At 44.0% G+C, this 27,824-nt stretch overlaps 2 protein-coding genes across 3 annotated transcripts; one reads left to right on the top strand and one right to left on the bottom strand.

Annotated features, from left to right (window-relative positions):
- The first annotated feature begins 4,611 nt into the window (after window positions 1-4,611).
- On the top strand, window positions 4,612-21,765 carry LOC115052068 (collagen type IV alpha-3-binding protein-like). Of its 2 annotated transcripts, XM_029515965.1 has the most exons (18): window positions 4,612-5,275; window positions 6,650-6,784; window positions 13,247-13,363; window positions 15,533-15,640; window positions 15,811-15,949; window positions 16,869-16,952; window positions 17,056-17,213; window positions 17,481-17,573; window positions 17,653-17,739; window positions 17,828-17,920; window positions 18,022-18,087; window positions 18,751-18,846; window positions 18,962-19,094; window positions 19,181-19,251; window positions 19,340-19,468; window positions 19,558-19,687; window positions 20,050-20,186; window positions 20,291-21,765. In XM_029515965.1, the coding sequence occupies exons 1-17, from the start codon at window positions 5,165-5,167 to the stop codon at window positions 20,175-20,177; spliced, it is 1,878 nt and encodes a 625-aa protein (XP_029371825.1). In that variant the 5' UTR covers window positions 4,612-5,164; the 3' UTR covers window positions 20,178-20,186; window positions 20,291-21,765. The 2 variants fall into 2 exon arrangements, with proteins under 2 accessions (XP_029371825.1, XP_029371826.1); XM_029515966.1 differs by lacking the exon at window positions 18,022-18,087.
- Window positions 21,766-21,818: 53 nt separating this feature from the next.
- LOC115051807 (3-hydroxy-3-methylglutaryl-coenzyme A reductase-like) lies at window positions 21,819-27,824 on the bottom strand. The gene is made up of 19 exons (XM_029515477.1): window positions 27,178-27,824; window positions 26,986-27,097; window positions 26,795-26,882; window positions 26,604-26,688; window positions 26,388-26,493; window positions 26,194-26,300; window positions 25,987-26,106; window positions 25,683-25,828; window positions 25,318-25,595; window positions 25,130-25,239; window positions 24,852-25,046; window positions 24,615-24,773; window positions 24,126-24,283; window positions 23,929-24,034; window positions 23,667-23,837; window positions 23,439-23,579; window positions 23,071-23,229; window positions 22,719-22,873; window positions 21,819-22,624 (listed from the first exon to the last, which is right to left on the bottom strand). Exons 1-19 carry the CDS (start codon window positions 27,337-27,339, stop codon window positions 22,570-22,572), a joined length of 2,613 nt encoding a protein of 870 aa, XP_029371337.1. The 5' UTR covers window positions 27,340-27,824; the 3' UTR covers window positions 21,819-22,569.

Below are 27,824 nucleotides of genomic sequence, written 5' to 3'. Positions count from 1 at the left end.
TGAGGGATTTTAGTGCCACTGGTGAGGCAGATGTAATCATCTCTGCTGTTAGAGAACGTACCACAGGAGCATTAACGCAGATATCACAGTGCAGCAGTGTAGCCTGCTGGTTGTTTACTCACAGGCCTCCATCGTCATACATAAAGACTGGAAGCTCATTTTGCAGAGTGGCTGTTCAACTTTAGCTTTCAGTAAACCTACTTTTATTGTGCATGTTTGCACCAAACAGCCAGTAACTGTGCATCAGACCAACAATGTCACGGCATTGGGACGTTGGAGCGCCCACCTCCTCCATGATGGACGGACAGAACGTATCCAGATGCTTTGCCTCAGCTTGTCATTGTTAAACTTCTTGTTGTGAGCGAGGCTTCTCAGCCGTATGGATCAGGTGGGGGTGGGTTTGGGGGGGCTGTTCTCATTCATGCGTATGATGACTGTAATTCGGCTAGAGGGAGAAAACTGCTGAGCTGGCTCTGCCTGCCTGTCTTGGGAAGGTCAGAGCTTTCCTGTGTCCCTGACAAATGAGCCGTATTTCAGGCCGCCACTCGCTGCCGCTTTGTTTTGTTGTCTTTAAAAACAAGAATGGAGGGAACTGTGAGAATACAAACTTCCACTGCTGCGGCACATTATGATTCTCTGCATGTTCATAATACTAATGTATTTCAGATAGTCATAAAAAAAAATATTTTGTATTCATAGATCACAAAATCTTGTAGAGGAGGAAAACCCCAAATACCCCATTAATGCGCACAAACCCTAAATCAATAGTAAAACACTGTTCACAGTCATAACCTTCATTTTCTTTACTGCAAGGAAATCAGAATGAATGGACGAGCTACAAAGGCACAAACATGGTGGATTTGTGAGTGTTTGCCTTGCCTGCTTTTTCATTTTCACAAAGGGAGTAGGAACCTTGAAAACACTTTAGAGCCACAAGTTTCAACCAGCTCTGTGTCAACAGGTGCTGCAGTGAGACGATCTTAAAATGCTTTGATAGACCTGGTGGGGGGGGGGGTGAGACTCAGAGCTTTCAAACAATCCATTATCTGTCAAGGCTGTGTGGACATTCAGCGTGAAACAAAACAGCTGATGTAAGTTTTACCAAGGCCGGAACTGTGCGTCTTAAAACGTTCACGCGCAGCTGCTGTACTTTGGTCAGAAGTCATGTAAACAACAGATATTAATTCATGATAGAAGACGACGATGGAAAATGGATTATGGCAGAATTAGCAAACAAAGACTGGCTGTGGCGTGTGGAGTGTGTGTGAGAAGATGAACTGCAGGAACTGAAATCATATTCAACACTGCTTTTGTTGCTTCTTTTTTTTTTTTTTTTTTGCTGCGGGGGAAGCTGGAGCCATTGGGGCAAACATTTCTCATCTGTCAAGAAGCAAGGACAGAAAAAAGCATGAAGAATCCATAATGCATGAGTCCACACTGATCTATGCGACTGGACCCTCGTTTTCTTTTCTCGGCCAAAGCCACAAAAAGTCTCCAGTTTCTTATTAAACCTTTTTTTTTCTCCTCTCGTCAAAACACTGTGAAGGAAATGAATGATTGAAAAGTGTTTTTTCACATTTATTTACTTTTTATATGCAGGATAAAGATTTGGACTGTAGAAACTGTCATCTGCCAACAGAGAGAGCTATTTCCTCGGTCTGCTCGCACTTTGTTTTACTTTGCTTTTGGTTTTTACTGTGATTTTACCTGTGAAGTGATTTTTGGTTTGTTCTTTGTTGCAGCATTTAATTTTTAATCAAACCTCTGTATTATTTTGTATTTTCTGGAAACATTTATATTAAATTAAGCATCTTTTTGACAGACAGCTTAATACAAAGTAAATTGTGATGAAAGAAACATCTTAAAAAAAATATTTTTATTTTGATCATACAAAATAAAAAAAAGATATCATACTATGCAGGATTAACTGAATGCTGCACAGAAACTAAAATGATATGAAATAACATACATTGTGTTTGAAGCGTAAATAGAAAATGGTAAAACTTTTCTTTAGGCATTTTCATCTTTAATTTCAGTGAAATTCAAATAGAAAGATTTTGCCCATCACTAAACTGTTATTCTTTCCATGCACTGCTATCTCATGATCTGCAGCCAGTGTAACATTTTTGACGCCATCCTGGTTTTCTGGCAACTCGTTCCAAATACAGGATGTCATGAAGTCAGGATTGGTGTCACAGCTGCTGCTTCTTAATGAGGTGCAGACGTGAATCGTCCACAGTGTGTGTCCTGGATCAGCAGCCGCCAGCAGAGGGTGCACGGGGTTTATCAGCCAGCTCCTGCTCTGCTCCTCCAGCCTTTTACTGAGGCCTCCTGTGCAGGGGCTTCTCCTCGGGCCTCCCTCCATGAGTCATGTCCACAGGCTGCCGCTGTGAAAATAGCCTGTGGTTAGTAAATATCTTTAGAAAAACTTTCTATTCTGAGACTTCACCTCTGCAATCACAGAAAACCAACTGCCAGTAACAGGAAATGGATTGTAAAATGATGAATAGTCCTATCTTTGTATTCCTGCCTTTGAGGAAGTGCATGATACCGAGCAAAATGAGAAACAATTATCCATCCTGGTGGACCAGCTGCTTCCTTCCCTTTCGCCCACTTGGAGCTGCTGACCGATGAGGAATCTGCAGCTCAGAGGAGGACGTGATTTAATCACATTACTGCTTGATCAGCCCAGCCTGAGTCATGGTCCTTGACTCCTGGCCTCCAAATGAATCACAGAGCCACTAAGTCAGGAGCCATTTGTATGTCACTGTGATTAAATCAACTGCTGAAATCCTGTTTGGCCCAATAACAGGTTATCTACAGGCCTTCCCCGGGCATTATAGCAGCCCGTTGCCAAGTGACTGTCAGTGTTTTCAGGGACTTAATGTGAAAAGAGGGGATCGGCTGGAAGCCTGATATCACCGGCACACTCTGACAGATAACACCCTTGTCTTGTCTCACTGTCTTTTACTGCACCAGACTTTCTCCTCCAGTGCAGTGCGGTTATCACTTGTAGCCTGTGGATTAAACTGCCACACCTGAAAGCCTGAAAATAAAAGATTCATAATCTGTCAAAGAGACAGTAACGCTGACTGATCAAGCTTTTGTGCCTAATTCGGATCAGTGAGTTCACTGCGTTGGATGGCGGATGGCAGCTTTTAAAAAACCTGTTAACTATCTGAAATCTGAGCATCCTGCCACTCAGACTTTGCCTTTTAATGGAGGGGAAGAGTTGGATTGTGCAGCTAATAGAAGGCTTGTGGTTTCTTCATTTCCAAGTCTCATGATTTCATGGAATCGAATCAGGCTCACAAAACCCATGACATGGCTAAAGGCTCTCCTCTGCTCTCCTGTCCTGTTACTGTAGCTCTCTGAAACACGTGTGTGTGAGGGTGTGTGCTAAATCTCGTAAAGATTATCACATGACTCATGGGGGAACGTAAGCACAGGCTTATGTGAAGGAAGGAGCAGGAGAAAGGGAACATTCCTTGTGAATGAATGTCGTTTGTCACTCAGTATTGTGAGGTTGAATATTTCCTTCAAGCACTCTATTCATTTCATCATTCAGAAACTTGTGAAATTAGTTTTCCTTATTTTAAATCAATAATTATCAGTTTGTTATAATACAGGTGTTCCTCGAATGATATCACCAAACCTAAAATCGAGATCTGTTCATAAACATTAAAGTAAAGAAGCTGTTTACGCATTTTCTATCCCTGCAAGCTCAAAATGGTAGCAATCAAAGATGTACATGGATGTGTTAGTGGGTTTTTAACTGGATGATATCTCTGCTAATGAAAACAATCATATATGAACATGTCAGTGTTTTACTGCAGTCTCTCCGTAAAGAAGAAACAACAGATTTCAAAATTTTGCCATTCACTAAAACACAAACTTTGTTGGAATGGAAGCCGGTGAGCTCCTCTTTGGGTTTATATCTTATAAAACAAATTCAGTTACAGATGGAAGTTAAATGTGAAGAAGATTGACGAATGCTGTTTTAGTTTGTCGAGACTGGCTGGTCACTTCAGCCATGAAATAAATAAATAAAAGTGACAATAAGTGTTTGTTTTATTGAGGAAGTAAAAATCATTGATAATAATAATTTCCCTTCAGAGGGTTCAAACTAAATTGGGGTAATAAACTTCAGTAACAGTAACTCACCTCTGTTGGAGGTGAGAACTTTAAACTTTAAACTTTCTGCTGTACAGTTTCTGTTATAACTCTGATCTCACTTTCCACATCCAGCGTGGATTTGTTTAGTTTATTTAATTATCTGTCTTCCTTTCCTATTTCCGCCTTATTTGCTCAGTTTTATAGACATGTAGATAATTTTTTTTATCATTCTTATTTTATATTACTATCACTGCACATCTACCTTTACGAAGCACCGAGGCACAAAATCAAACCAAAAAAAGACAACACACGTGTAAAATTAAGTTTTACCAACAGAATAGACAGCGAAAGTGTGGAAAAATATCGGTCTAATAGTTCTGATCAACAGTTAATCCATCCATCTATCGATCTGTCTGCTGGGTGGTGGGAGGGATGTGTGGGGGCGTGGTTTCTTTCCATATTAGGATCTGCTCGGTGACGTCACGCAGCCAGCGCCCCTGCGCAGAGCTGCAAGTCGAAACACGCGCTCACCCCGCGAGAAGAAGACGAAGAAGAAGAGAAGAAGAAGAAGAGAAGAAGAAGAAGAAGAAGAAGAAGAAGAAGAAGAAGCGTCAGTTGATCATGGCGTTCAGCCGGAGAGCTGTCACCAGTCCGCGGGGATAAACAACTGTTGCCTCGGCCTCAGCGTTCCGGATTCAGGGCTCCGTGACCGCCCAAAGCCCGGCTGTGCGAGCGCACTGATCCCCGGTTCATCCTTCTTCTTTTACGGACACTTTCCTGACACTCAGCCTCCGTCCTCCGAGAAGTGGGCAGCTGACAGCTAACAGCCCCCCTGCCTGGATCATCCACCTCCGGGTTTAGCTAACTGACGCCCGCCTCAGATATCCGGACTCCTGGAGCTCAGCATCAGCCCACCATGATCCAGTGAGCCGCTGCTCTGTAGTCAGCTTCGACCCCGAACCAGCTTTTGGCCAAGTTCGTGTTGTTTTTATTTTGATTTCACTGAAATCTGTTCCCGCTCCACTTCGCGCCATAACACGTTAAGGAAATGTCAGACAACCAGAGCTGGAACTCGTCCGGTTCCGAGGAGGATTTGGAGCCCAGAGAGGAGTCCGGACATTCCGTCAGCACCGGCGCGTTCAGCGGGGTCCTCAGTAAGGTGAGTCCCGGTTCAATGCTGAGGGAGACGCCTGTTTTCACATCAGGGTGAAAGTAAATGAGCCACAATGTTATGACAAATAGTGGCGTGTTTGTTTTTGAGGGCAGGGCTGTCCGGGTTCCTCCACCGGCCACAGCAAACCCAGAAATACCACCTCGGTAATCCCCGCCGAGCCAAAAAGGAAAAAGCCCCTTTTTGAAATTGAATATCGGGGTGTGTAATGTGCAGCTGGCTTTATTAGCCCATAAACCCATCAAGAACTGATAAGTTGATATGCCAGTGGGTGAAGTTTGTCCGTTCTGTAATGCCTATATTTAAAATCAATACCACCTTTGTGCAACTGTCTGGTGATTACACTTGGCTCCACAATGCAATGCAAATAACTGGGGCAGGTGTTAGTTTTAGTCTTTTCAGGGCACATCGTGCAGATGAGCTCATTTTCAACGTGGAGGCATTACTGTACATTATTCTGATAATACTGTGAGCAGAGACATTGATCCTGTGTTGGCGTTATTAGCAAATGGCCAGAAAATTATTTCACAACAACATGCAGGGTGCAAGAAGATATTTTTTTGGGAAACTAGTTTAACTAAACTTGCTTACTGAGTGCATTGTGTACATTTCGACTGTCCGAGATAGGGGTGACCTGCTCTGTTTTTCTTTGGTAAACAAGACAGTTAAGTGTACTGCTAGACAAAGCCTTGGTAACCTATTTTGCCATCTGCTTGTGTTCCTTTGGGCCAGACTTTGTTTGGGGAAAAACTGACCAGTGTTAATGAGTTGAGTCCCTGGCAAGATAATGTGGTATTAATCTCACTAGACTAGACTGGTTGTTTCTAAACAGATTGAATGCTGACCTGCTAACCAAGCATATTGTGAGATTAAGCAGATTGGCATTCAGAAAAGCTCACCTGTTCATCATACTAAGACCTTTTACACGTCACAAGCCTTAGGATTAATCAGTTACAATTTACATAAACTCCCACGTGAAACTGACATGTCCACAGAAGTGTATGCAGATTAGCATTATACATTTGTTTGTTTCTAATTTCTGAATGACCAGAAACCCCTCTCCAACTGTCCTATAACTAAGAATAGCTTTGTGTTCGCTCAACTGTGCCAATGGTTGTTGATGAGGTAATAGTTTGTTGTTTTTTCAGGGGTTTGACTGAATGATATTGTTAGAGACTATGAGTGTGACTATGGAAACCTGTCAACGCAACACCACCACAATGTACGTGCTCTAAACGTACAAATTGAACCAACATACCGAAAATGAAGTAATCTCAGTGACAGCGACTACATCAAGCCAAGTGCTCCTGTTTTACATGTCTGTCAGTATGAAAACATCATTAAAATGCTTCTATTTTCCAGTGGACCAACTACATCCATGGCTGGCAGGACCGTTGGGTGGTGCTGAAAAACAACACACTGAGCTACTATAAGTCTCAGGATGAGACTGAGTATGGCTGTCGAGGTTCCCTCTGCCTCAGCAAAGCTGTTATTACTGTAAGTAGCGCTCTCTGGTTTTGTTGACCTTTTCAAATATCTATACAAGGGTTAACATCTCTGTTTGTGTACATGTTTTAAATTCTCTAAGAGAGAGGAAACAAAATTGTTGCTGTTTAAGACGCCACAACACTCCATTTTACTGTGGTGCACATCTGCTGCTCATCTGCTGACCCAACAGGACACTTTGTGTGTGTTTATTTAAATTGCAAAGTAGAGCCACAAACTACTTTCGTGTGTCACACTTCACCTGCGGCTTTAGATGAGTCTCTTGTTGACTATGTGTCAGAGATTCTGACTGTGTCGTGTTCAGGCATTCTCATCACATGTCTGTAATAACCACAGTGGGATTATTCCCACCACAACAAATGGTGTGTAGAGTTGCTTATGACTAGGGAGAGGTGTCAGACAGTGGAGACATACCAAAAGGGAGGATTTCACACTAATCGGTGTTGTCTGGCCCAGCTATTTCGTTATTCAGGGTTAACATAGTTGTGTAAACATGTTTATCATCCACTTAGAATTTTGTCTAAACAAGATTAAATAATTCCAAATCAGTTAAAGATATGGCATCAGTTGGGCTTATTGGAGAATTTGTCTTGCTAATATGTGTAACCACCGACGGCTGTGTGCTCAAAACTAGAAGAAGGTTGAAAGGAGAGTCCAACAATCATCTCTGTGTTTGGCCAAATCTTGGTACCAGAATAGCAAATAAACGAATGTATAAGATTGACAAGATTTGAGCTTTAGCCACACTTCATCTCCCCACACTGCATACTTTGTTGTTGTCACAAGCTGGAGAAAAAAGAAATAGCTCTTTTATAGAAAATCAATTTCAGTTGTGTGTTTCACGTTGCATTTGGTCCTCCTCTATGTGTGATTTAGGTATGTGTGTGATGTGAACAAAGGGAAAAAAATATTTTAATAACACAGATCCTTAAATTTATAACATTATTCTGATGAAGTTAACATGAAATTAGTAAGTTAAAAATAACCTGAGGAGCACACGAGGAGAAATCCGAAGAGCCAAGTCAGACATTCCTGTTTCATTTGGTCCGCTGATCTGTGTTTCTCCTCAAGCCCCTCACATGCTTTTGAGAATTTTGACATGTGATGTATAAGATGCGATTCAGATGTTGGACATCCATCATATGTTTCTTTTGAATTCACAAATGAGCAAAAGGCTCAGCACTCACTATTGGATCCATCTGCACGCCTCAGGGTCGAGTCACTGTTGTCAACGCCAATGAGAAAGTTTACGTTGGAATTTTGAAGAACTCCTCGTTATGTCCCAAGTTATGCTTCAGGGTAGCTTGCCTGTCAGGTGACTGTTCTATTCCTTACACGGGATGCTATGTGGTAACACTTTACTGGAAGCTTCATCATGAGACGAGTAATGCTGTAACACTGTATAGGTCAGCCCAAGACACGCAGTGGTCATGACTTTTAATAATATCCTGCTCCAAAGACTAAAAATGGCTGCCACACTATGCTGAACCCATAAAATAAACCCAAACGTGTCAACAGTGTTTCAGGCCTCAGGTTCTCATTGTTTCACCTATCATCACGTGCACCAGCATCAGGTTCACAATGGGGCGAACCCAGGTCAGACTGAGGATCAGTCTGCATGTCTCTGTCCAAACAGTAAGAAGGGAAATGAACAACTGTTAGCAGTCAGCATGACACAGGCGTTGCTTTTAGTTGGATTTGTTCAGCTTTATCCATTCCCAGCCTATGTAAATATTAGCCTCCACGTGGTGTGGTGCTCCACTGTGCTGGAGTCATTTCTCATTCCAATGTTAATAAGCCTCTAAAGTCTAGGACATAAATTCAAAAAGAGTTACAGCTGATGATGGTAATCAAAAGACAATTAGCTTTTTTTTCTATCAGTATTTCTTTCTATGATTTCTCTAACTTATATGTTTAGACATGTAATAATCAGACGTACATGCCCAAAGATGCAGTGTTTTCAGACAGATTTAAAGATTAGAATTGTAAATCAGGTAAAAGCGTTCCCATATACATGTCTAGTATATTTAGCTCAGGGGGAAGTCAATTGTCTTTGGTAATAGTATGAGTCATTCAAAAATTGCAGAAGAGTTGAGAAACTTTGGCAGCCCAACAAGCTAATGCTCAATTTCTTCATTGTAGAAGAGCAGGTTTTCAGAATCATTTCCCAGAAATCAACAAAGAAACCTAAAAACCTTGACTGGTGCAGCTCAGTGCTGTGTGATGCCTCTAATGTTTGGTCAGGCACACTGAAAAAAGCATCTGTTTGACACAGTGTCAACTAAAATTTGACTGTGCATGTTTTGAAAGGGAAGTTTTCCTGCTGCTGGATTGGATTTCATTAATGATTATACACTATTCATTTCAATGTGTCTGCCACCTGTTAATAACAATAGGACAGGTAGGTCACAAGCAAACAGCCAGCCTAATTAACAGGTAACTTGATGACGCTTATTGAATTATAGACAAGTGTATTGGCAAATGTATCTGTGGGTAATAAGATAATTAATGTAGAGCTAAATAGCATTTGCATTGGTACTGGACTGGTGTGTATGGTTGATTAAGTGGTAATTAATTGAGCAAACATAGGTCACACAGCAAGTTAATTTTGTGATTGGTGTCAGCTCAGGATTAAAGAAGCTCAGTTTAAAATACTGTTGCAGCATCAGATGGCGTAAACATTTATATCCCTGCTGTTAGACACAGTGGCTTATCTTGTGGTCAAGGCCCCTGCATATAAAATAATGATTTCCACACAACATGGGCTGCTTCACATCTGATTAAATAAAAATGATGCAATATCTTTGTTGCTGTTGTTGTGCAATGTAAATTGCAGTTTAAATGCCAATAGCAATTATTGCCAAAGCAACATTACATGGACTGAATTGTTCTGATGCTGTGAGATGTTTGTACATTTTAGCATGAGTACATCTTGTGGTGCAAATGTGGGTTTGAAACTGCACCTACAAAAGCTGTGAACCATCACCGCCATTTTTAGAGCCATGGGTTGTTAATGAGAGCACACTGGCCTACTTGTAAATGCTACTCTCACTGGAATCGGTTAGTAGTGCAGACTGGATCTGTTGTAGTTTGTAGCTGAATTATTTTTGAGTTCTGCAAGGTGTTGAAACTGGATGTGACAATTTGATTGTTCCCTCGTTGCAGTGAGGTCAAACAGGCTGCTGTGGGGTGAAGGGGTTGGTGACGTAAGACTTTGTGGAAGTAACGTCTTTAGTCAGGAAATGAGAATCTTCCTCAAACAAAGTGATGTCGTCCACACACCGGGGTCACACAGAGGGTCAAGAAACACATTCCCTGGTCTGTAGATATGTGTGTGTGTTTAAAGGACATGGTGTTGTTCTTGCTGTCACACGTTGATTTAGCCTTCCTCTTCCCCGCCTTTCACTCTTACCACTTGGTGAGTCAGTGTTTCCTCCACTGGGGATCCCTTTTGGTGTCCACTCTGCAGAAAGACGTTCCTGGTTCCAAGCCATAAGAACAGGAAACTGTATTTGGGTACTAAATTATGATCTGCAAATTTGCACAAATGAGTAAGAAAATATGCTTTGGTTTGGAGCAGCATCGTAGGGTTTCTCTGTGTTTGAGTTGGTTTCAGGCCCTGTTTTTTTACGGTACTGAAAATAACAAGCCTTTTTAAAGGGAGCTCCCATCCCTTCACGACATTGTGACTGTAGACACGTACACCAGCTCAAAAGGGGGTTGGAAGGGAGAGGAGAGAATGGGAGTCTTTTTGAAGCTGGGTAGGAAGTTTATATTTGAAGAGAACAGAGACAGAGGGAAGCTTATTTGTCTCATCATTTTTATCTTGATATTCATATCAGTTGCCACATGTTGATATCATTTTCTACACAAAGCAGCATAAAATGTTTCAGTTGAAAGTGATCCAACTCAAACTAAACACAAGTATAAGCCCTTAGAATCAAAGGCAGACACTGATAACACAATTGTGGGTGAGCTACAGAAGACAAAATGTTATGTTGTGTCTCTGCTTTGGCATTTTGCTCAGAAAGAGTTTGCTTTGTCACATATGCATTGAGCTGCTTGGTGGAAAATTAAACTTGCACATCACTGCTAAGAAAGCACTCGTCCTTGTGGTGCCTGTCTTGTCACTGATATTTTTGAGAATTAGTTTCGTCTTATTGCGAGGATTGTAAACATTTCCTGCCTCTTTGGTTATTTATTTATTTTATTTTTCTTTATCTGATTCTGTGCTTTTAACCCATCAAGATGATCTAAATCTTAATTTGTGGTGGGACATAAAATGCTTTTCCCCAATCGGATCTAAAATATCCATCTATGCATTTCTTAAAGTTTCTTCTTCCTATCATGGTCAATGTAGAAGATCTTTCACCATGCACCAACAATGCAACTGATTTTTTTTTTTTTTTTTTGGATCAACTTAAACAGGCACACAAAAGTACATATGCATACCAGCTAAACACTGTGATGCATCCTTTACTGCTATTTGTGTCAGCTTGCCATGCACATAGGTTCCAGAGTGAGATCATTTTCAGCCGTCTAGTGAAATGCAAGGCTGCTAAGATGACCTTCTCATGATGGATTACTGTTTACTGTCGCCTTGCATCCATGTAAACCTCTGAAACCTGGTGTGGACATTCCACCAGCTCAGTATAACCACAACGCTGTAGTTCATTTGGGAACTTTCTCACTTGTCTAACAACCAAATGGTTTTAAAATGCCATCTACCAACCAAACAGTACTAGATTTATCAGCATACATCATGCAGCTATCTCTACAATATTCCATGCTCTTAGTGCAGTGTGTGTACAAATATATTATGCATTCTAATGGATTTTACAGATTTGATCTGGTACTTAATACTCCAGTCAAGTTTAAGTGAGAAGGAGGATGCTGAATTTGTAGCGATGCATTATGCTTCTTTCCTCCCTTCCTTATGTGTCCTTCTTGTCTGTCTTTGCCACTGATGCTGATTTCACCCAAAGACTGCCGGTAACTTTCAAATGAGCATCTGATTTAGAAAGCTTTCAACATGCAGCCTCATGTTGTGCATTGGTGATGCGGAGCATCTGGTCTTGGCTTCAGCGCTGTCCAGGTGTCGGGCAACAAGGCCAAATCACACTCCTGCGATGGAACATCTTTAAAGGCACCGTAGTGGGCCATTTATCACTCTGCCAACTCACTGAAGTAACAGAATCTTCAGTAATGGTTTGGACTCAGTCTCTGGCACATGCATTCAGTGGATGATATTAGATTTGCAAGGCTACAACTGGATCTTGTGTGCCTGTTTTATTATAGCTTGCCACAGTTAATGACATTTTAAAGTAGCGTTCATCTAGTATCGATTAAATAGAATTAATAATCATTGTGTTATAATTATAATACATAAACTCACAATGACATAATGATTAACTAACCCTAGAAATCAATAAGTGGCTTAATTAAACAAACACTGTATTTGTTTACTGCAGTCATAAATTCTGCAGTAGTGAAACAACTGGCTGCAGTGCTTCTTGCAGCATTGCAGATTATTTGCCATCTATGGTAAATGGTTGTGCTTATGGTGCATTGTATCCCAAAAAAAAGAAGAAGAAGAAGAAATCCCAGGTGTGTTTATTGTATCGTGGCCAACATGGCAATGTGAAGCTCTCATCTCCAGTGTGTTTCTTTGGCTTACAGTTCAGTATACAGTCCCCAAACTGTTTCTGCTTGGACTGATCTATTTATCACTTGGGTAGATGTTTTAGAATAGGAGATAGAATAAATATAAAGAACATGGAAGGCTGCACAGGTAAACACCACCGCTGTCACCACCTCAACCTCGGCCCTCTCCCAGCATACACACAACATACATAGGCCCTTGGTAACTGGCCATGCCAGCACAGCAGTTTTACAGTGCTGACAATACACTGGAGGGCTATTAAGAATATGCTCCGTCTTGCAAATTGCCTTAAAAGGCCAGTTTATCTGCCACTTCTCCTCCATTGGGACAGTATCTGAAAGGGGAGACTGCTGTGCCTCTGGTACTCATCTTAGTCTTCTATCCCTTCGAGAGAGACCCACGTCAAAGACATTTGACTCACATCGCTGCAACTCTGGTGGATTGCCGTCGAGAGCAGATTGTCGCTCACCATGTAATGCACAAGAGAGAGATTAGCAGGTTGCATTTTCTGTGCCATTTCAGTAGCTATTTACACAAATGACCAACTGTCACATATGTCCCTCCCTGCACGTCCAAGGCAGGAACGAGATTGCCTCGTGATGTTCAAGCCAGCTGGGTTACTAAAACATGGCTCATTTCTCAGAATCCTCCAATATCTGATCCAGTTTCAGCTTCTGTCGGGAGTCAATAGGATTTGATTAAAATGATTGATACTTAAAGGACCAACTGTACATTTTAAATGCACACTAACTGAATTCATTAGGTTTTTCCCCTCTCTCTCTCTTTTTTAGCTTCATGGCTTTGATGAATGCCGGCTGGACATAAGTGTGAACGACAGCGTGTGGTACCTAAGAGCACAAGATCCAGAGCACAGACAACAGTGGATTGACTCCCTTGAGCTGCACAGGGTAAGTCATGCACACTCAAAGAAAGCAATAGTTAGTTATGTGCGTGGGTGCGTTTCTATTAGGAAGCCAGAGAGACGTGGTTGGAGAGAGCAAGGTATCCAGGAAGCAATAAAAACTTCTTACACTGTATCAGCCAAGATAACAAACTGAGGCTCAAACATGTGACTGAATATGACCTCCGCCAACCCAACCATCTTGATATGCACTGCTTTGGCTGGTCACTGAAATCTTTTCAGCACAGTACAAAATAGATATCCTTTAACTTTTTCTGTGGAGAAAAAACATCATGAAGAAAATATTAATAATTTTTACAGAGGCCAGAATGTGTCTGGAGAGGAGGTTTAATTTTCGATGCTTCACTGCTGTTGTTTAATTTGCTGACGGCCTCGTAACACGGGGTCAAGCTTTGCTTTGCTAACCCTGAAAAGACATGCTGACAAAACTGTTTGACAAAACACAGCTAAAGATAACCCTGTTTTAAAGGTAATGTTAACTTGTCCTGGAGGAAAGTCAGCTTGTCCTGGACTTTTTTTTGTGTGTGTGTCAGTCCTTATATACCAGTACAATGTGAATTTACACTGTGCTGATATACAACTCAGCTTTTAACTGTGGTGTGAAAAGCTGTAGTGTGAAAAGAACATAAGAGCCTTAACCATCCTAAGAAAATGCATCTTTACATGCTGGCTAGTTTGTTTGAAAGTTGGACTCAAAGGCAGAAATCTGAGTGGAAATATTTAAATCTGTGCCTGATGCCACACCAAAAACACATGCTGCTTGCTGCTGGACCTCAGTTTAGGAAATCCCCTCCCACCGCCTCCTCATCATCGCAGCATCAGGGAGCCTCCATGACTCAGACAGAGCTGGGGGAGGGGGCCACCTAGCATGCAGATCCAGCCGTCTTCACGCCCAGAATGAGTCACCGCTGAAACCTCTTATTCCTAGACGATCCCGCTTCCCTTCCTAACCCACATTACTCACAACGTTCAGAAAGCCATCGTTACCATGGAGACACAACACGCAGGAGCAAAACATCTACATACAAAACAACACTTCTTTCAGGGATGCTTGTTTCAGAAAGCTCTGCTTGTTGTTGAATATATTAGACCTGCTGCAGCAGTCATATGTATGGCTTTTAGTGTTGGTGTGTGTGTGTGTGTGTGTGTGTGTGTGTGTGTGTGTACGTGTGCAGTGAGCCTTTAATAACCAGACAGTCTTACACAACTGTTGCACAGTATTGCTGAACTGCATGAACCTCAAGAACATGCCTATGTTTGCAGGTATCGCAGTTAACAGTTGCTGTTAAATGTTACTTTTCTGTTTTCTTATTTTTTATCTGCAGATGTTTCATCAACTTCTTTAGCCAGAACAAAGCCTCAGTGTGTTTGTTTGGTCTTATTTTTCTTTTGTGTTATCAAACAGATAAAGCAGCCTAGTTAGATAGCACTATCTGCGCTGATGGAGTCAGTGGGGTAGCAGTATGTTGGCTAAAGGGCAAACAGCAGCGACTGAAATGCATGTGAACCCAGGCGGAGTTACTTTTGGTCGTTGACCGACAGTTACCCCGAGCTCTTACTAACGCCGGTCACGTGCGTGCGTTCATACTTCCTGCCCCCTCGTGGTGGAAACGAGACGTGCCTCTTAAAGGTGCACACATGGGCCTCCCATCTCCCATGTATTCTGAGGAAGGGGAACAAGTCAGATTTACAGGAAGTCAGCTCATGTTTTCAGTTGTTGCCATGGTCACTGCACCGGTCAGTAGTGATTCATTGCAGCATGAAGAAGAGGATTATGAAACTATCAGATATTTTTACAGTGTCTGATGTAATCTTTTATATTTTTGATTGATGATTTGTGTCTGTAGTAATAATAATAATAATAATAATAATAATAAAATAACAACCAGAAGGTTTTGGGTTTGAACCCGGGCTCAGGTCCTGTGTTGAGTCTGGGTACTCTGGCCTCCTTCCACAGTCCAGCTGGTGGCTCTAAATTCCCCGTAGGTGTGAATGCTTGTTTAGATGCCAGCTTTGATTTGTGGCTGTTTCTCTTTCTCTCTAATCAAATCTGTGGCCTAAGTGAATAATTATAATGTAGTTTGTGAAGCAAACCTACTTTGTGACAATATGGCTAATGTGTTTCCTTCTGTTTTCCTTTTCCTCTTCTCCGCAGGCTGATTCCGGCTATGGCTCAGAGTCTAGTCTGCGGAGACATGGCTCCATGCTGTCTCTCACGTCAGCCACCAGCGGCTACTCTGCAACCTCCACATCCTCGTTTAAGGTGAGCGTCTGCTTCATATTTGCTCTCAGTAAAGCAGTCAGGGCTCTCCATGCTTGTATTTGCAGATGCACTGACCTTTGTCAACAGATGCTGGTAATGTTGAATATTGGTCCAACGGGAATACAGTGCAAGCACAAACCGGATGTCTCTGTTGCTTTATTGTTTCGCAGAAAGGTCACAGCCTGAGAGAGAAGCTGGCAGAGATGGAGACCTTCAGGGATATTTTGTGCAGACAGGTGGACACGCTTCAGAAATACTTTGATAGCTGTTCAGATGCCGTGTCCAAGGATGAGCTGCAGAGAGACAAAAGTAAGAACAGCTTACAACAGTTTAGTATTTTTAGAGCTGGGTTTCAACAACAACAAGAACATTTTCCATCATCTTTCTATGTTCATCGCAAAAGTGGAATGATCTATAGTATAATCCAACAGCTGAATGTTTTTTCAGCCACACAGGGATTGATTATACTACCTTCAGTAGATGGTTGATGGTTATATCTTTTGGTTTTATTGGTCTTCACAAGACAACCACTTCTTTGTGGAATCTCACAGAACAAAGGATTAATAGACAAACTGAGAATACACCAGTGGAAAAGTAAGTAATGAAAATAATTGTAAGTTGGAGCCTTTTTTTTTTTTTTTCCCACAAAGCTGTCACATTAGTGTTTGACAAAATGTAATTATATTGAAACCTAAAAAATAATTGCCAGTTGTAAGTTACTAGCCTGGTGAACTACCAGAATCTTCTGCTTGTACATTTCAGACACAGATAATGAACATATTTTCACTTTGAAAGAGGCCTATACTGAGTGAAAGGTATGTGTGTATGTTATTCGACAAGCCCCACACACACCATTTGTTCATGGCAGCCTGAGCTGGTCGTCTGTGGATGACTGCAGCGAATGAAGAGCTGCTTTTGTTCCCTTCACCTCCCTCTCTCTGGCCCTCGCTCTCTCTGCGTTCCTCTCTTGGCCTCTCTCTATTCTGAAGATGAAACCAGACCATTGTCACGTTGTCCAGTACAGCACAGCTCTGTCAGTCTGATGCTGCTCTGTGTGTGTGTGTGTGTTTGCGTTTGCTCTGTAGCTTGAGTTGTGAATGGGCTGCAAGGCGCTGCCCTGTTCTGCAGCCATGGTTGACTCTCTCAAGAAAGGGGCTTGTGTGTAGCAGGTTCATGTTTGTTTTTGTGTTTGCTTTCCCTCGCTGAATATTTCCTGTTTCTTTTTAAGTCGTGGAAGACGATGAGGATGACTTTCCCAACACCCGGGCTGATGGAGAGTTTCTGCACAACAACAACGGCAGCAAAGAAAAATGTGAGTAGCCCCTGAGAAGTTCAAAGTGTTTCTCTGTAACCTGCACCAATTAATGCTGGGAAATCAATGGTGCGATGGAGTTGTGTGTTCTTCTTCTGTGCAGTGTTCCAGGCCTTGAATCCCAAAGGAATCAATGGCATAGACTTTAAGGGTGAAGCCATCACATTCAAGGCCACCACAGCTGGGATCCTTGCCACCCTGTCACACTGTATCGACCTGATGGTGAAGAGAGAAGACAGCTGGCAGAAGAGACTGGATAAGGTGTGTGAGCTTTGTCCAAGTTTCATCCATTATTTAAACAGCTATCCACTCTGTAATGAGAGACTTCTACAAACAACACAGAGAATGATGATTGTTTTGCTTGTTTTAAAACATCAGTAGTTTTGGATACAAAACTGGAAATGCAGCCATCGAGTTTTTATTTTTTTTGTTTGTGGTGCTCAGTCAGCAAACTGTCACGTATCCTTCTGACTTCGGTTCCACTGCTGCAGCTGTGAATTGATTTCAGATGTTTGTGTGTGTGTGTAGGAGATGGAGAAGAGGCGGAGGATAGAGGATAGCTACCAATCAGCCCTCAACGAGTTGAAGAAAAAATCTCACTTTGGAGGTCCAGATTACGAGGTGAAGTTCCACAACACAACACGGACTTCAGGTTTTGTAGGAACTTTTGGATTAACTCCTCCCTCCTCTCCATCTGCAGGAAGGTCCCAACAGCCTCATTAATGAGGATGAGTTTTTTGATGCTGTTGAAGCTGCACTTGACAGACAGGACAAAATCGAGGAACAGGTGAAGATGAATCTCTGTTCAGTCACAGAATGTGAAATGGAAGAAATCAGTATGATGAAACAGCCTGTTGTGATTTTTTTTTTTCCAGTCTCAAACGGTGAAGACGAGGATAGAGAGGTCCAGCCCCGTTCCCCTGGTCGACGTCTACTCCAGCACCGGCTCACATCGCTTCTCCGACAAGGTTGTTAGTTCCTTCACTTCCTGAAACTTCCCCACCTGCATTTCACCTTTCTGTAACTCTGACTCTTCTTCCTCTCCTTCATATCGTCATCCTGCTTGTAGCCTCATAGTCAGGCCTCCCCTCTGATAGTCAGTGCTCCTCATGACGTCCACAGATTGAGCGCAGAGGTAACTCACCCCCCCACCCGTGTAGACTAAACACCATGTTCGCATCAATCTCCAGTGAATTCACGACTCTCTAACACTCTGTGGCAGCATGAAGCATGAGATCAGTTTGCTCTGTCTGTGGAATAATTAAATAGTTGCTCATGTTTAAAGTTGTGTAGCATAAATGTTTACTAAAAAGCCGTATCAAAATTCAGGGTTCAGGTTAAATTCACATGCTCTACGTAGGACCACACCTCCAAATAACCATGTAGGCGGAGTCTCATTTTGCGTTTTGTTTGAGTCACATGGCTAAAAAAAGAAAAGGGTCATGCAGCGTTCCACCCACAGCCCTGGATAGTGTGTCAAAATCAGTTTACCTTTGTTTTCCTGCGTGGGTTTGTGGTTTGTCAGCTGTTTTGCTCCAAGGCTTTGGGGGATTGTTGGATGTCGGCCCGTTCCTTTATTCCCTCCAAGAAGCGGTGACATTAACATACCTCAGCAGCAGAGGAGAAAAGATGGTGAAGCGGCTTGAGACAGAAGATATGAGGCAGTGTTTTGTCTTCTTTGTCCGCTTCTTCCTGCACAAAGACGCCATTGTGCCCCGGTGACACGCAAAGACCTTTTCAAGCCATCATTACAGAATCAATATGGCCGCCTCTTTCTGTCTCTGCCGCTGCGTTACAGGTGGAGGAGATGGTGCAGAGTCACATGACCTACTCTCTGCAGGACGTCGGTGGAGATGCCAACTGGCAGCTGGTTGTTGAAGAGGGAGAAATGAAGGTATGACGAGGATATCAAACACTGAAACAGTAAATACGTTTATCTGAAGTATGTGTTTGGACCAGAGCCTTCACTACAAAATGGAGACTTGAATGGTTTTGCCGACTCTGTGCAGGTTTACAGGAGAGAGGTGGAGGAAAACGGGATTGTTTTGGACCCGCTGAAGGCTACGCATTCAGTGAAGGGAGTGACGGGCCACGAAGTCTGCCATTACTTTTGGGACACGGCCTATCGTAACGACTGGGAGAGTAGGTCTTTGAAGACGTTACTTTAAGAGGCAGCTCACTGTTTAAAATATCTCCTTCTAATTCTCCGTATCCTCCGCTTCCTCCAGCCACCATCGAGAACTTCAACGTTGTGGAGACGTTGTCAGAGAGCGCAGCAATTATCTATCAAACCCACAAGGTAAGAGCTCCAAGGTCATTATGAAATCCGAAAATTCACGTGCAGCGACGTGGACGGGCTTGTTCTGATGGCCGTTTGTGTGCGACAGCGGGTGTGGCCTGCGTCGCAGCGGGACGTGCTCTACCTGTCGGCCATGAGGAAGATCTTGGCCAACAACGAGAACGACCCGGACACCTGGCTGGTCTGCAACTTCTCCGTGGATCACGACGACGCACAGGTGAGCCGTCGAGTCCACGACAGGAAGAGGCGGGGTTCGTTCACCATCCTGCAGCTTTTCTCAACTCTCTGCCCTGTCACCTCCCACAGCCGACCAACAAGTGCGTCCGAGCCAAAATCAACATCGCCATGATCTGCCAGACTCTGGTGAGTCCACCGGAGGGGGACAAGGAGATCAGCAGAGACAACATCCTGTGTAAAATCACCTACGTCGCAAACGGTAAGTGTGCCATCAGTGTGTCTAAGTTAAAGACGCACAGCAGGAATTGTTGTCACATACATCTGTGACATAATAATAAATAATTCAAGGCCACATCGTCCCAGCTGGTTTTCCATTTTACATTCATACTTAACAGAATTATATATTTTAAAAAGGATCTTAAACCTGATTGAAAAGGTCAAATCCACTGCTTTCTTTAAACCTTTTAAACAGGAAGGACTTTGATTGTTCAGTAGAGGAAACAGCTGGCAGCAAGTTCTTTATAAACTGCCGTTATGTGACTTTCACCTTGAAAGAACAAACTACAGAAACCTGACTAATAAGTGATAAATTAAAACCCTCCTGTGTGTGTTTTTGTGTAGTAAATCCAGGAGGCTGGGCTCCCGCCTCTGTTCTCAGGGCCGTGGCCAAGAGAGAATACCCCAAATTCCTCAAGCGCTTCACCTCCTACGTCCAGGAAAAGACGGAGGGAAAGCCCATTTTATTCTAGAGCTCACAGGTAATGAGTGTCCGGCGTTCGCTCGTTCCATTTCTGTTTTTGTGCATCACTTCTGAATCTGAACTCAGGAAATCTTCCATCTTTCCACTGTTGACACACAACAGCAGAACTCATCCATGAAGCTGTGACGACCCGTTACCTTCAGACCGACGCCTGCTCTGCTGCCATGACAACACGACTCCCTCACAGGGATGTTTTCCTTCTTCCCAGCTTCCGGCTGCAAGTTAGTGCCGGTCGGGGGGAGGATGGGTAATGATGGCGCCCTCTGGTGGCGGCAATCATCGTTCTCCTGATTGAAGGCACCCAGCAGACCGCCGCTTACCTTCCCTCCCCCAGACTGACTTGTAAGAGCAGCCAGGTGGTGTCTATTTCCTGACAAATATATATTAATATTTAAATGTACGTATGTTCTATAAGAGCTTTGTAAAGATAAAGGAAACTATCTTCGCTCATGAAAACAGAAATATTTTCGTTTTTGGTTTTTTTTTTTCCAGATTTTTCCTATTAGTCATTTCCCAGCTTCATTTTAAAGCTAGAAACAACATGACTGATTGATTTGAGATGATCATCATGTTAATCCCTATTGAGTCCAGAGGGCCGTCATCAACCTGTGACCCCTATGAAATAAGACTTGACCTCTTTGGCTCCGCCTCTCTAATGAAAACGCCTCATGTCTGCGCTGATGGAGGGCGGCTCCAAGAGTTTTTGTTTTTCTGTACAAAACAGGATTTAGTGTACATTATGAGCTTGTCACTGTTAATATGTTGTAGCGTCGTAGCACAGCCTGTATTTTAATTGTAAATAGCGCCGCTCATGAGTTGCCCCTGAATGCCTTAGGTTCCCAGGAAGATGTAGCCTCAGACGGGGAATTCCGTTACTGCACCCGTTTAAGAATCAGTAGTGAAGTGCCTCGTGGCTGATGTGCCCCACGTTCTCGTCTTCACTCCGTTTGAAGCCGATTTAAAAAAACAAAAAACAAAAACAAAGCGTGTCCTCCAGCATATTTTTACAAAATCTAATGTGATGAAAACCGACTGTAAAATTCAATTTCAGTATTTCCTCCTCAACCTTTGTCAGTATTCATGCAGGTGTTTGTATTTTATGAAACAGGTTTGAGGCCGCGTGGTGACGATTAATTGCTATAAAAATAAAAACGGTTCACATTTGAAATAAACTATAGATAAGTGCAGTTTAAATATTTGAGTCTTGATTTTTATATGAATGATGTTCTTAGAAAAAGATTTATTTCATCCTAATGCATTTCCACAATGAAAGTAAACGCCTGTAGGGCCTTTTTTATAAGGCGGGCTTGTTTTCCCAAATAGTTCTTTTGTCGCTGACAGGTAGATCTGCAGCTGTCTAAAGTCTTCAGCCTTTAGAATTAGATGTGGGTGAGAGACAAAGTGAAGCCAGATGAAACGCAGAGAGGACGAGGCTGACGCGCTTTCATCCCGAAAAAAAAAGTTTAGCACGTTTTCAAAGTGAATGTATTCAAAGTCTTCTTTGTTGTAAATAACTGGTTCGTACTGTTCGTACTTCTGCCCTGTTTTAAAAAGAGAAATAAATCGTTTATCCTCCAGCTTCTTCGTTGTCATTTGTTCATGTTACAGAGAGACAAAGTCAAACTAAACGGGGAACATGTTTATTTTTTAAATAACACATTGAAACATTAATAACTCACAATTAAATATTGTAACTAACATGCTAAGGCTCGGCTTCTCTCACAGACTGTAAGGACACTTCTCAGCATCACTTCAAAAAACAAAGACAGAAGAACCTTAAAGTGTCAGTGACGCTTTAAACTCCTCATTTTACATCCAATGTGCCGGTAAAGCAAAGATTCTGCACATTCAGCTGTGAACTGTAAACGTTTATTAAATTAATCCATATGGCTTTAGCTTCCTGATGAGCTCTAACACAAAAAAAAGCCCCCGGCCATCGTCCTACTGTATTCACAGTATATACGGCAGCAGCTTCATTCAGGCAGAAAGTTGGCATCTTCAGTTTTCAGCATCTTTCCTGCCTCCAGCTTTTGGCAAGTGTGCAAATAATTTCACAGAAACATGTTAGATCTGACCTCATGAGTTTCCAAAGGTGGAGGAGCTGTGTCCACCCAGGGAGCAGAGTCGACTGAGAGGCACATGGTTCTGGTTCTGGTGGGAGCCGAGCCGAATCCCAACGTGATTCCTGGACGCGTTCTCAGAAGACGCATTCAGATGCAGGTCGATGGCACAAATAAGTAGCAACTCAATTCAGAAGTTTTAATGCAGCCAGCTGGGCAAAGCAAGCACACTGCGGTGTTCAGCATGTTGGGTCTGTTTTCTGGGGCCGTTCTGCCCTCAGTAAAGTTCTGTAGCGTTGGATGGAGCGTCAGCACTTAATGTCACGCTGCCGACTCCGAACTCAGCCCAGGCATCTCTGTCAGATTCGTTTTGGATCTACGGTCGAACACAAACAGAAAAATTCAATTCAGCCCAGGGAAAAAAAAATTAAATAAAAATAAAAACCTAAAACAACACTTCTAGACCCGACCTGTTGAGGATCATGTGGCTCTTGACGAGGTGGCCGGCAGCCAGAGCCGCCATCAGGGACAGCTCTCCCGCCAGGACGGTGGCACAAACTACACGGGCCAGCTGGCGGGCGTTCTCGCCGGGCAGGTTGGAGCTGGTGCCTTGGACCCCAAGCATCTAAAGACACAATCATGGATACAGCTATTTACCATATTTAAAAAAACATTAAACACACAGCCTGACATCAACACATGGACAGAAAACACGAATGAATCAGGTAAACAGATTCTATCCAGTGCCACTGACGGTCATCCAGACAGGAGGAGCTGAACTTTAGAGTTCAGAATTTAAAGTTGGAGTAAAGGCGTCGTTACCCGCAGACAGGCCTGCTGTGGCGGCAGGTTGGTGCCTCCTCCCACCGTCCCCAGCTCGATGGAGGGCATGGTGCAGCTGATGTACAGGTCTTCTCCGTCAGGACCGGCTGCCTCCATCTGAGTGATGCAGTTGGAGCTGCCTATTGTCTGAGCAGGATCCTGAAGCACAACACACATTTGTAACAACCTTTTGGCACCAGCTAGAGAAGGTTCATGCTTCTAAAGACGTTAGAGGTAAACAACACGGGTCCAAAGATTATTTTCACGCTTCATCACCTTTCCTCTGTTTCCGATGAGGGTTTAGAGGAAACACTGATCCTGTTCATCTGAGTGTTTTTTTTAACATCAATCAGACACGAGTGACTTACCTGTCCACAGGCGATGTATATAGCTGCCACTATGTTGGCTGCATGAGCGTTGAAGCCCCCGATGCTGCCCGCCATGGCCGACCCCACCAAGTTCTTGTTGATGTTCAGCTCCACCAGAGCGGCTGAACTGCTCTTCAGCACCTGTACAAACATCGAAAAGGTTTGTTAGAAACAAACAAATGCAGCAGATGGCAGCAAGCTTTTTTTTTTTTCCCCAGTGGCGTTTACCTCCCTGACCACCTTGGCCGGGATGGTGGCCTCACACACGGTGGATTTGCCCCGGCCCAGAACCCAATTTATGGCTGCAGACTTTTTGTCTGTGCAGTAGTTTCCACTGAGCGACAGCACTTCCATGTCTGGAAACTGCTCCTGAAGTCTGCGCAGAGCCAGTTCCGTCCCCTAAGAAGGCACAGAACACACGCCCCGCTCAGGATTTATGGAACAAAGACACAAGAAAAGCTTCTACAGCTCAGGAGAAATTAGAGCAAACCTTGGAGAGCATGTTCATTCCCATGGCGTCTCCCGTCTGAGACTGGAAACGGATGTACAGGCTCCTCCCAGCTAAACCCACCAACAGCTTGTCCAGGCGAGCAAATCTGAGAGGAGGAAAATATTCATGTTTGCTCTCTGAGGCCTGCAGTTACACGTCATACATGTGATTCTGTCAGTCACAGTTTTCCTCCTGACCTGCTGCTCTTGTCGAAGACTTCTTTGATCAGGCTAAAACCCTCCAGAGTCTCGAGCCAGACTTTGACCTCTGCAGCCCGGCAGGCTGAGGGCAGCCTCACCACAGGACCCCTGGTCATGCTGTCAGCCAGGATCCTGCTGCGGCAACCGCTGCTGAGCTGGACAGGAAGGAAGACAGCGTCAGCAGACATTATGACTCAGGGAGTCCACCAGGCCTGTCCAACAGTCAAACTTTCAAGGTCAGAACTAAACAGCGTGGCTTAATGCTGACTTTCTGTAAGTCTGCATTTCTACAGGCGGCCTGAGGGAATACCGTTCACTGGAATGTGACATTTAAGAAAAGGTTACCAAAGGAAGTATTAAAAACAGCAAACCGCCCACCACAAAATGGAAAAAGAACAAGAAACAAGCATGAAGGGGAGTAACCCTGAAGTTTACATCCAAATATAAACCCATAACTCACACACACACACACTAAATGTTCCTTACAGAAAGTGCTCTGCATCCTCTGTTTGTGCTGGCCACCAGACAGCCCTCTGTCGTCGCCATAGGAACATAAAACTGCTTGTCATCCAGGAGAAGAGGACCGGCCACTCCCACTGGCACCGGCATGTACCCAATGACGTTTTCACAGCAGGTGCCCATCACCTGCAGGTTAGGACAACAAGCACCAGCTGAGTAAAAGTTAACACAACAAAAACTGAGCAAAATGCACTTTTCTGATACCTTTGTGTAGTCGTAGTCCTTGTAAGGCAAACAAGACAAGGCGGCAGTAACGGGCAGTTTGGGCGATAACAGCGCCCTCCTGATAGCCACGCCCCGCTCCGGAGTCTCCATGACTGCTTCCAGCTTATAGTTGAGGATGTTTCGCGAGGTCACCAGGTTCATCACCTCTGCATCGCTGAGGAAACGAGCTCCTCTCTGGAGAGAATTGATCCCAGACCGGTGAGAGACAGAAACTGGAGGTGTTCTGTGGAGGATTTGTATCTGCACCGGCTGTTTACCTGAGGATCTGACAGGATGGCCACACATTCCTCCAGCGTACGAGGCTCTGAGCCAGAGCAACTGGGAGGAGCAGAGTTTTCCGATGGTGCAGCTGGAGCCTGAGTCACTTCTGATGTGAGGAGGATAAAAGGTCGTGTTGAGAAACGGTTCATCAGTGAGCACACACATTATCAAAGCTAAGTCTCACCCTTCTCTCCGGCTGCAGCGTCAGCCTCACGGGAGGGCTTACAGTCTGAGACAGAGGAGCTGGTTGCTAGGAAACCATGTGCTTTTTTGTGGAATTTCGGGGGCAGGGGCTCCCTCCTGCAACAGTCCCCTGCCACCCTGGGCTTCTGGGTCGGAGAGGAGGTGATGATGGGGGTCTTGAGGGACAGGGACGACTCTGTCTCTGTTTGCTCAAAGAGTACGTACTTCACAGCCAAGAGCAGGGCCAGGCCGAGCGTTATCACCTGCTCCAAGTCCATGCTGGTGGACAAAGACATCAGTGAGTTTCTGCACAATCAATCAAATTAAGTATTAGAACAAGTAGCATCGCCCCTTTAATGTTTTTACCTGGAGAGCGTCAGAGGCCACACAACACCACCGGAGTTCAGTCTCTTAGCTGCAGATTCGTCCATTGCTCGACTCTGATCTGGACTCTGATCTGGACTCTCGGCTGCTAATCGAGTGTGAGCATGAACCAAAGCTAGACCCAGAGACTGAGAAAGAGATTGTGCAATATCCCAATTAGACCGCTAACCAAAAAAAAAAAAGCCAATGTTAAACTGATTTTTAGACTTAAAAACTGTTTGCACAACAACTGTTTTCAAATACATTGTTAATATCTATGGTAACACAACTGCACACAGCTACTCACCATGATGATTTTAACCCTCTGAGTCACAGGGTTGGGCTTATTGTCCTCTTCCTCAGCCAGCACACGGGCAAAGTGGCTTAGCTGCCATATAGGACGGCCCTCACGACTCTCCCTGGACAGCTTTACACAAATACACACAAATTAAGTGTCACAGGCGTTAACACTGTTTTAATTCCATGTTGACTCAAAGCCTCCCATCATTCTTACCTCAAGGACCAGCGAGACACATGCTGGGAAGAACGTCATGAAGACAAAGTAATTGGCCAGGACAGACATGCAGCCAAAACAACACATAATCTCTAATTGAGGGACACCTGGAAGACAAAGAAGCATTTCAGTCTAACACACACAGAACACAGCCGCTCCCATTTTGGAGGTGAGGAAATTCGTTAATTTATTACCTGACATGGTGCCAACCCCGATGACCAGACACTCAACCAGAGCATCCAGGGTGAACGTGGGGCCCAGGATGGCCATGCCCTGAGAAATATTCTCCCTCACTTCCTCCTAGACATGACAAGAGGGGCCCCAGCAGCAGTGAGTCACAGCTCGACTGATTTCACCATAGTAATAAATCAATCTTGGTTTCAGTTCAAATGCAGGACGTGTGATGTTACCTGGGAGTTTGAGCTGAGGGCAAACTTGGCCAACGCACATGCTTTGGACAGGTCAATGAGCAGGAGGAAGAACGGCAGGGCTTCACTAGAGAAACCAGTCAACGACAAATTACTTCACTGCTGGCGTGTCAGTGTTTTCCAAAAGCGACAGCGCGGCTTACTATAACATCTAAACACTACGAAACACTCACTTAAGTCCAGTCAGCTCCTTCCCAAAGAAATGTATGACAACTGTGCTGAAAACAAAGCTGGAAAACACCGTAAATAAGCCCGCAATTCCTGAAACCAGAAAAAAAGATATGAAGTAAAAAATCATAGTTAAAATGCCTCCATGACTTTACGTTTCACAGATGAAACTTTCACAGCTTGTCATCACACTGACCCAGTATATACTTGGATCCCAGCTGTCGGAGATTCTTGAACTGGAAGTAGATGTAAACGATGGCCATGCAGCGGGTGACTGTCAGAATTGTGATGTCACTGCTGTGGACTTTCTGCAAGACAACAGAGGACAGCTTGTTTACACGTAGCAACAGCCACCGTTTTCCCGTGTAGGTGGCACACCCTGACTCACCTCCTCGACTTTGGGGCACTCATTCCAGCTGCACATCTGGCTGCTGCCCGCCAGGCTGTTCATGGACACCAGGCAGACAGTGAGGGCCAGGGTGCCCACTATGACCTCCCAGGGGTGGGAGGCCACCAGCAGGCCGTGGAGCCTGAACAGACGGGCCAACATGATGCTGTGGGAGGTGGGGATGTTACACCATCACACAGGAGGCCGGAGAAAGTCCAGGAGATGTCGACAGCTGCTGTATTTGGCCGATGACAGACCCGGACAGCTCAGACTTCCTCTAAACGACCAACCACCGCGAAAAATAACCACCAGACTCACAGATCTGAGGCGTGCTCATTTTTCTGGGCTTCAGCGAAAACAGGGAATATCAGCGTTTCGAGTTTCTGACGGAGAGCCGGGTGGCTGCTAGCGTTGGTTAGCATTAGCTCCGTTAGCCGTCGCTCCGGGACCAACCGCCGCCAAGGTCACCTCTCTGCCCGACGCCGCGACAATTTTTGGGGTTTTTCGTCTCAAAACACGGCCGCTTAGATTCACACACTCCCGGAGGTAAGGTCAGCCGCGGTCAGAGAGTCCTCTCCGATGTTTTAAAGCCTCCTGCTCGGGTCGCTGCTGCGGCGGCTGGCTAACTCGACCTGATGCAACGACAA

The sequence above is a fragment of the Echeneis naucrates genome, chromosome 12 (assembly GCF_900963305.1).
Source record: "Echeneis naucrates chromosome 12, fEcheNa1.1, whole genome shotgun sequence".
Lineage (NCBI taxonomy): Eukaryota > Metazoa > Chordata > Actinopteri > Carangiformes > Echeneidae > Echeneis > Echeneis naucrates.
This window is presented reverse-complemented; position numbering and strand designations above follow the sequence as displayed.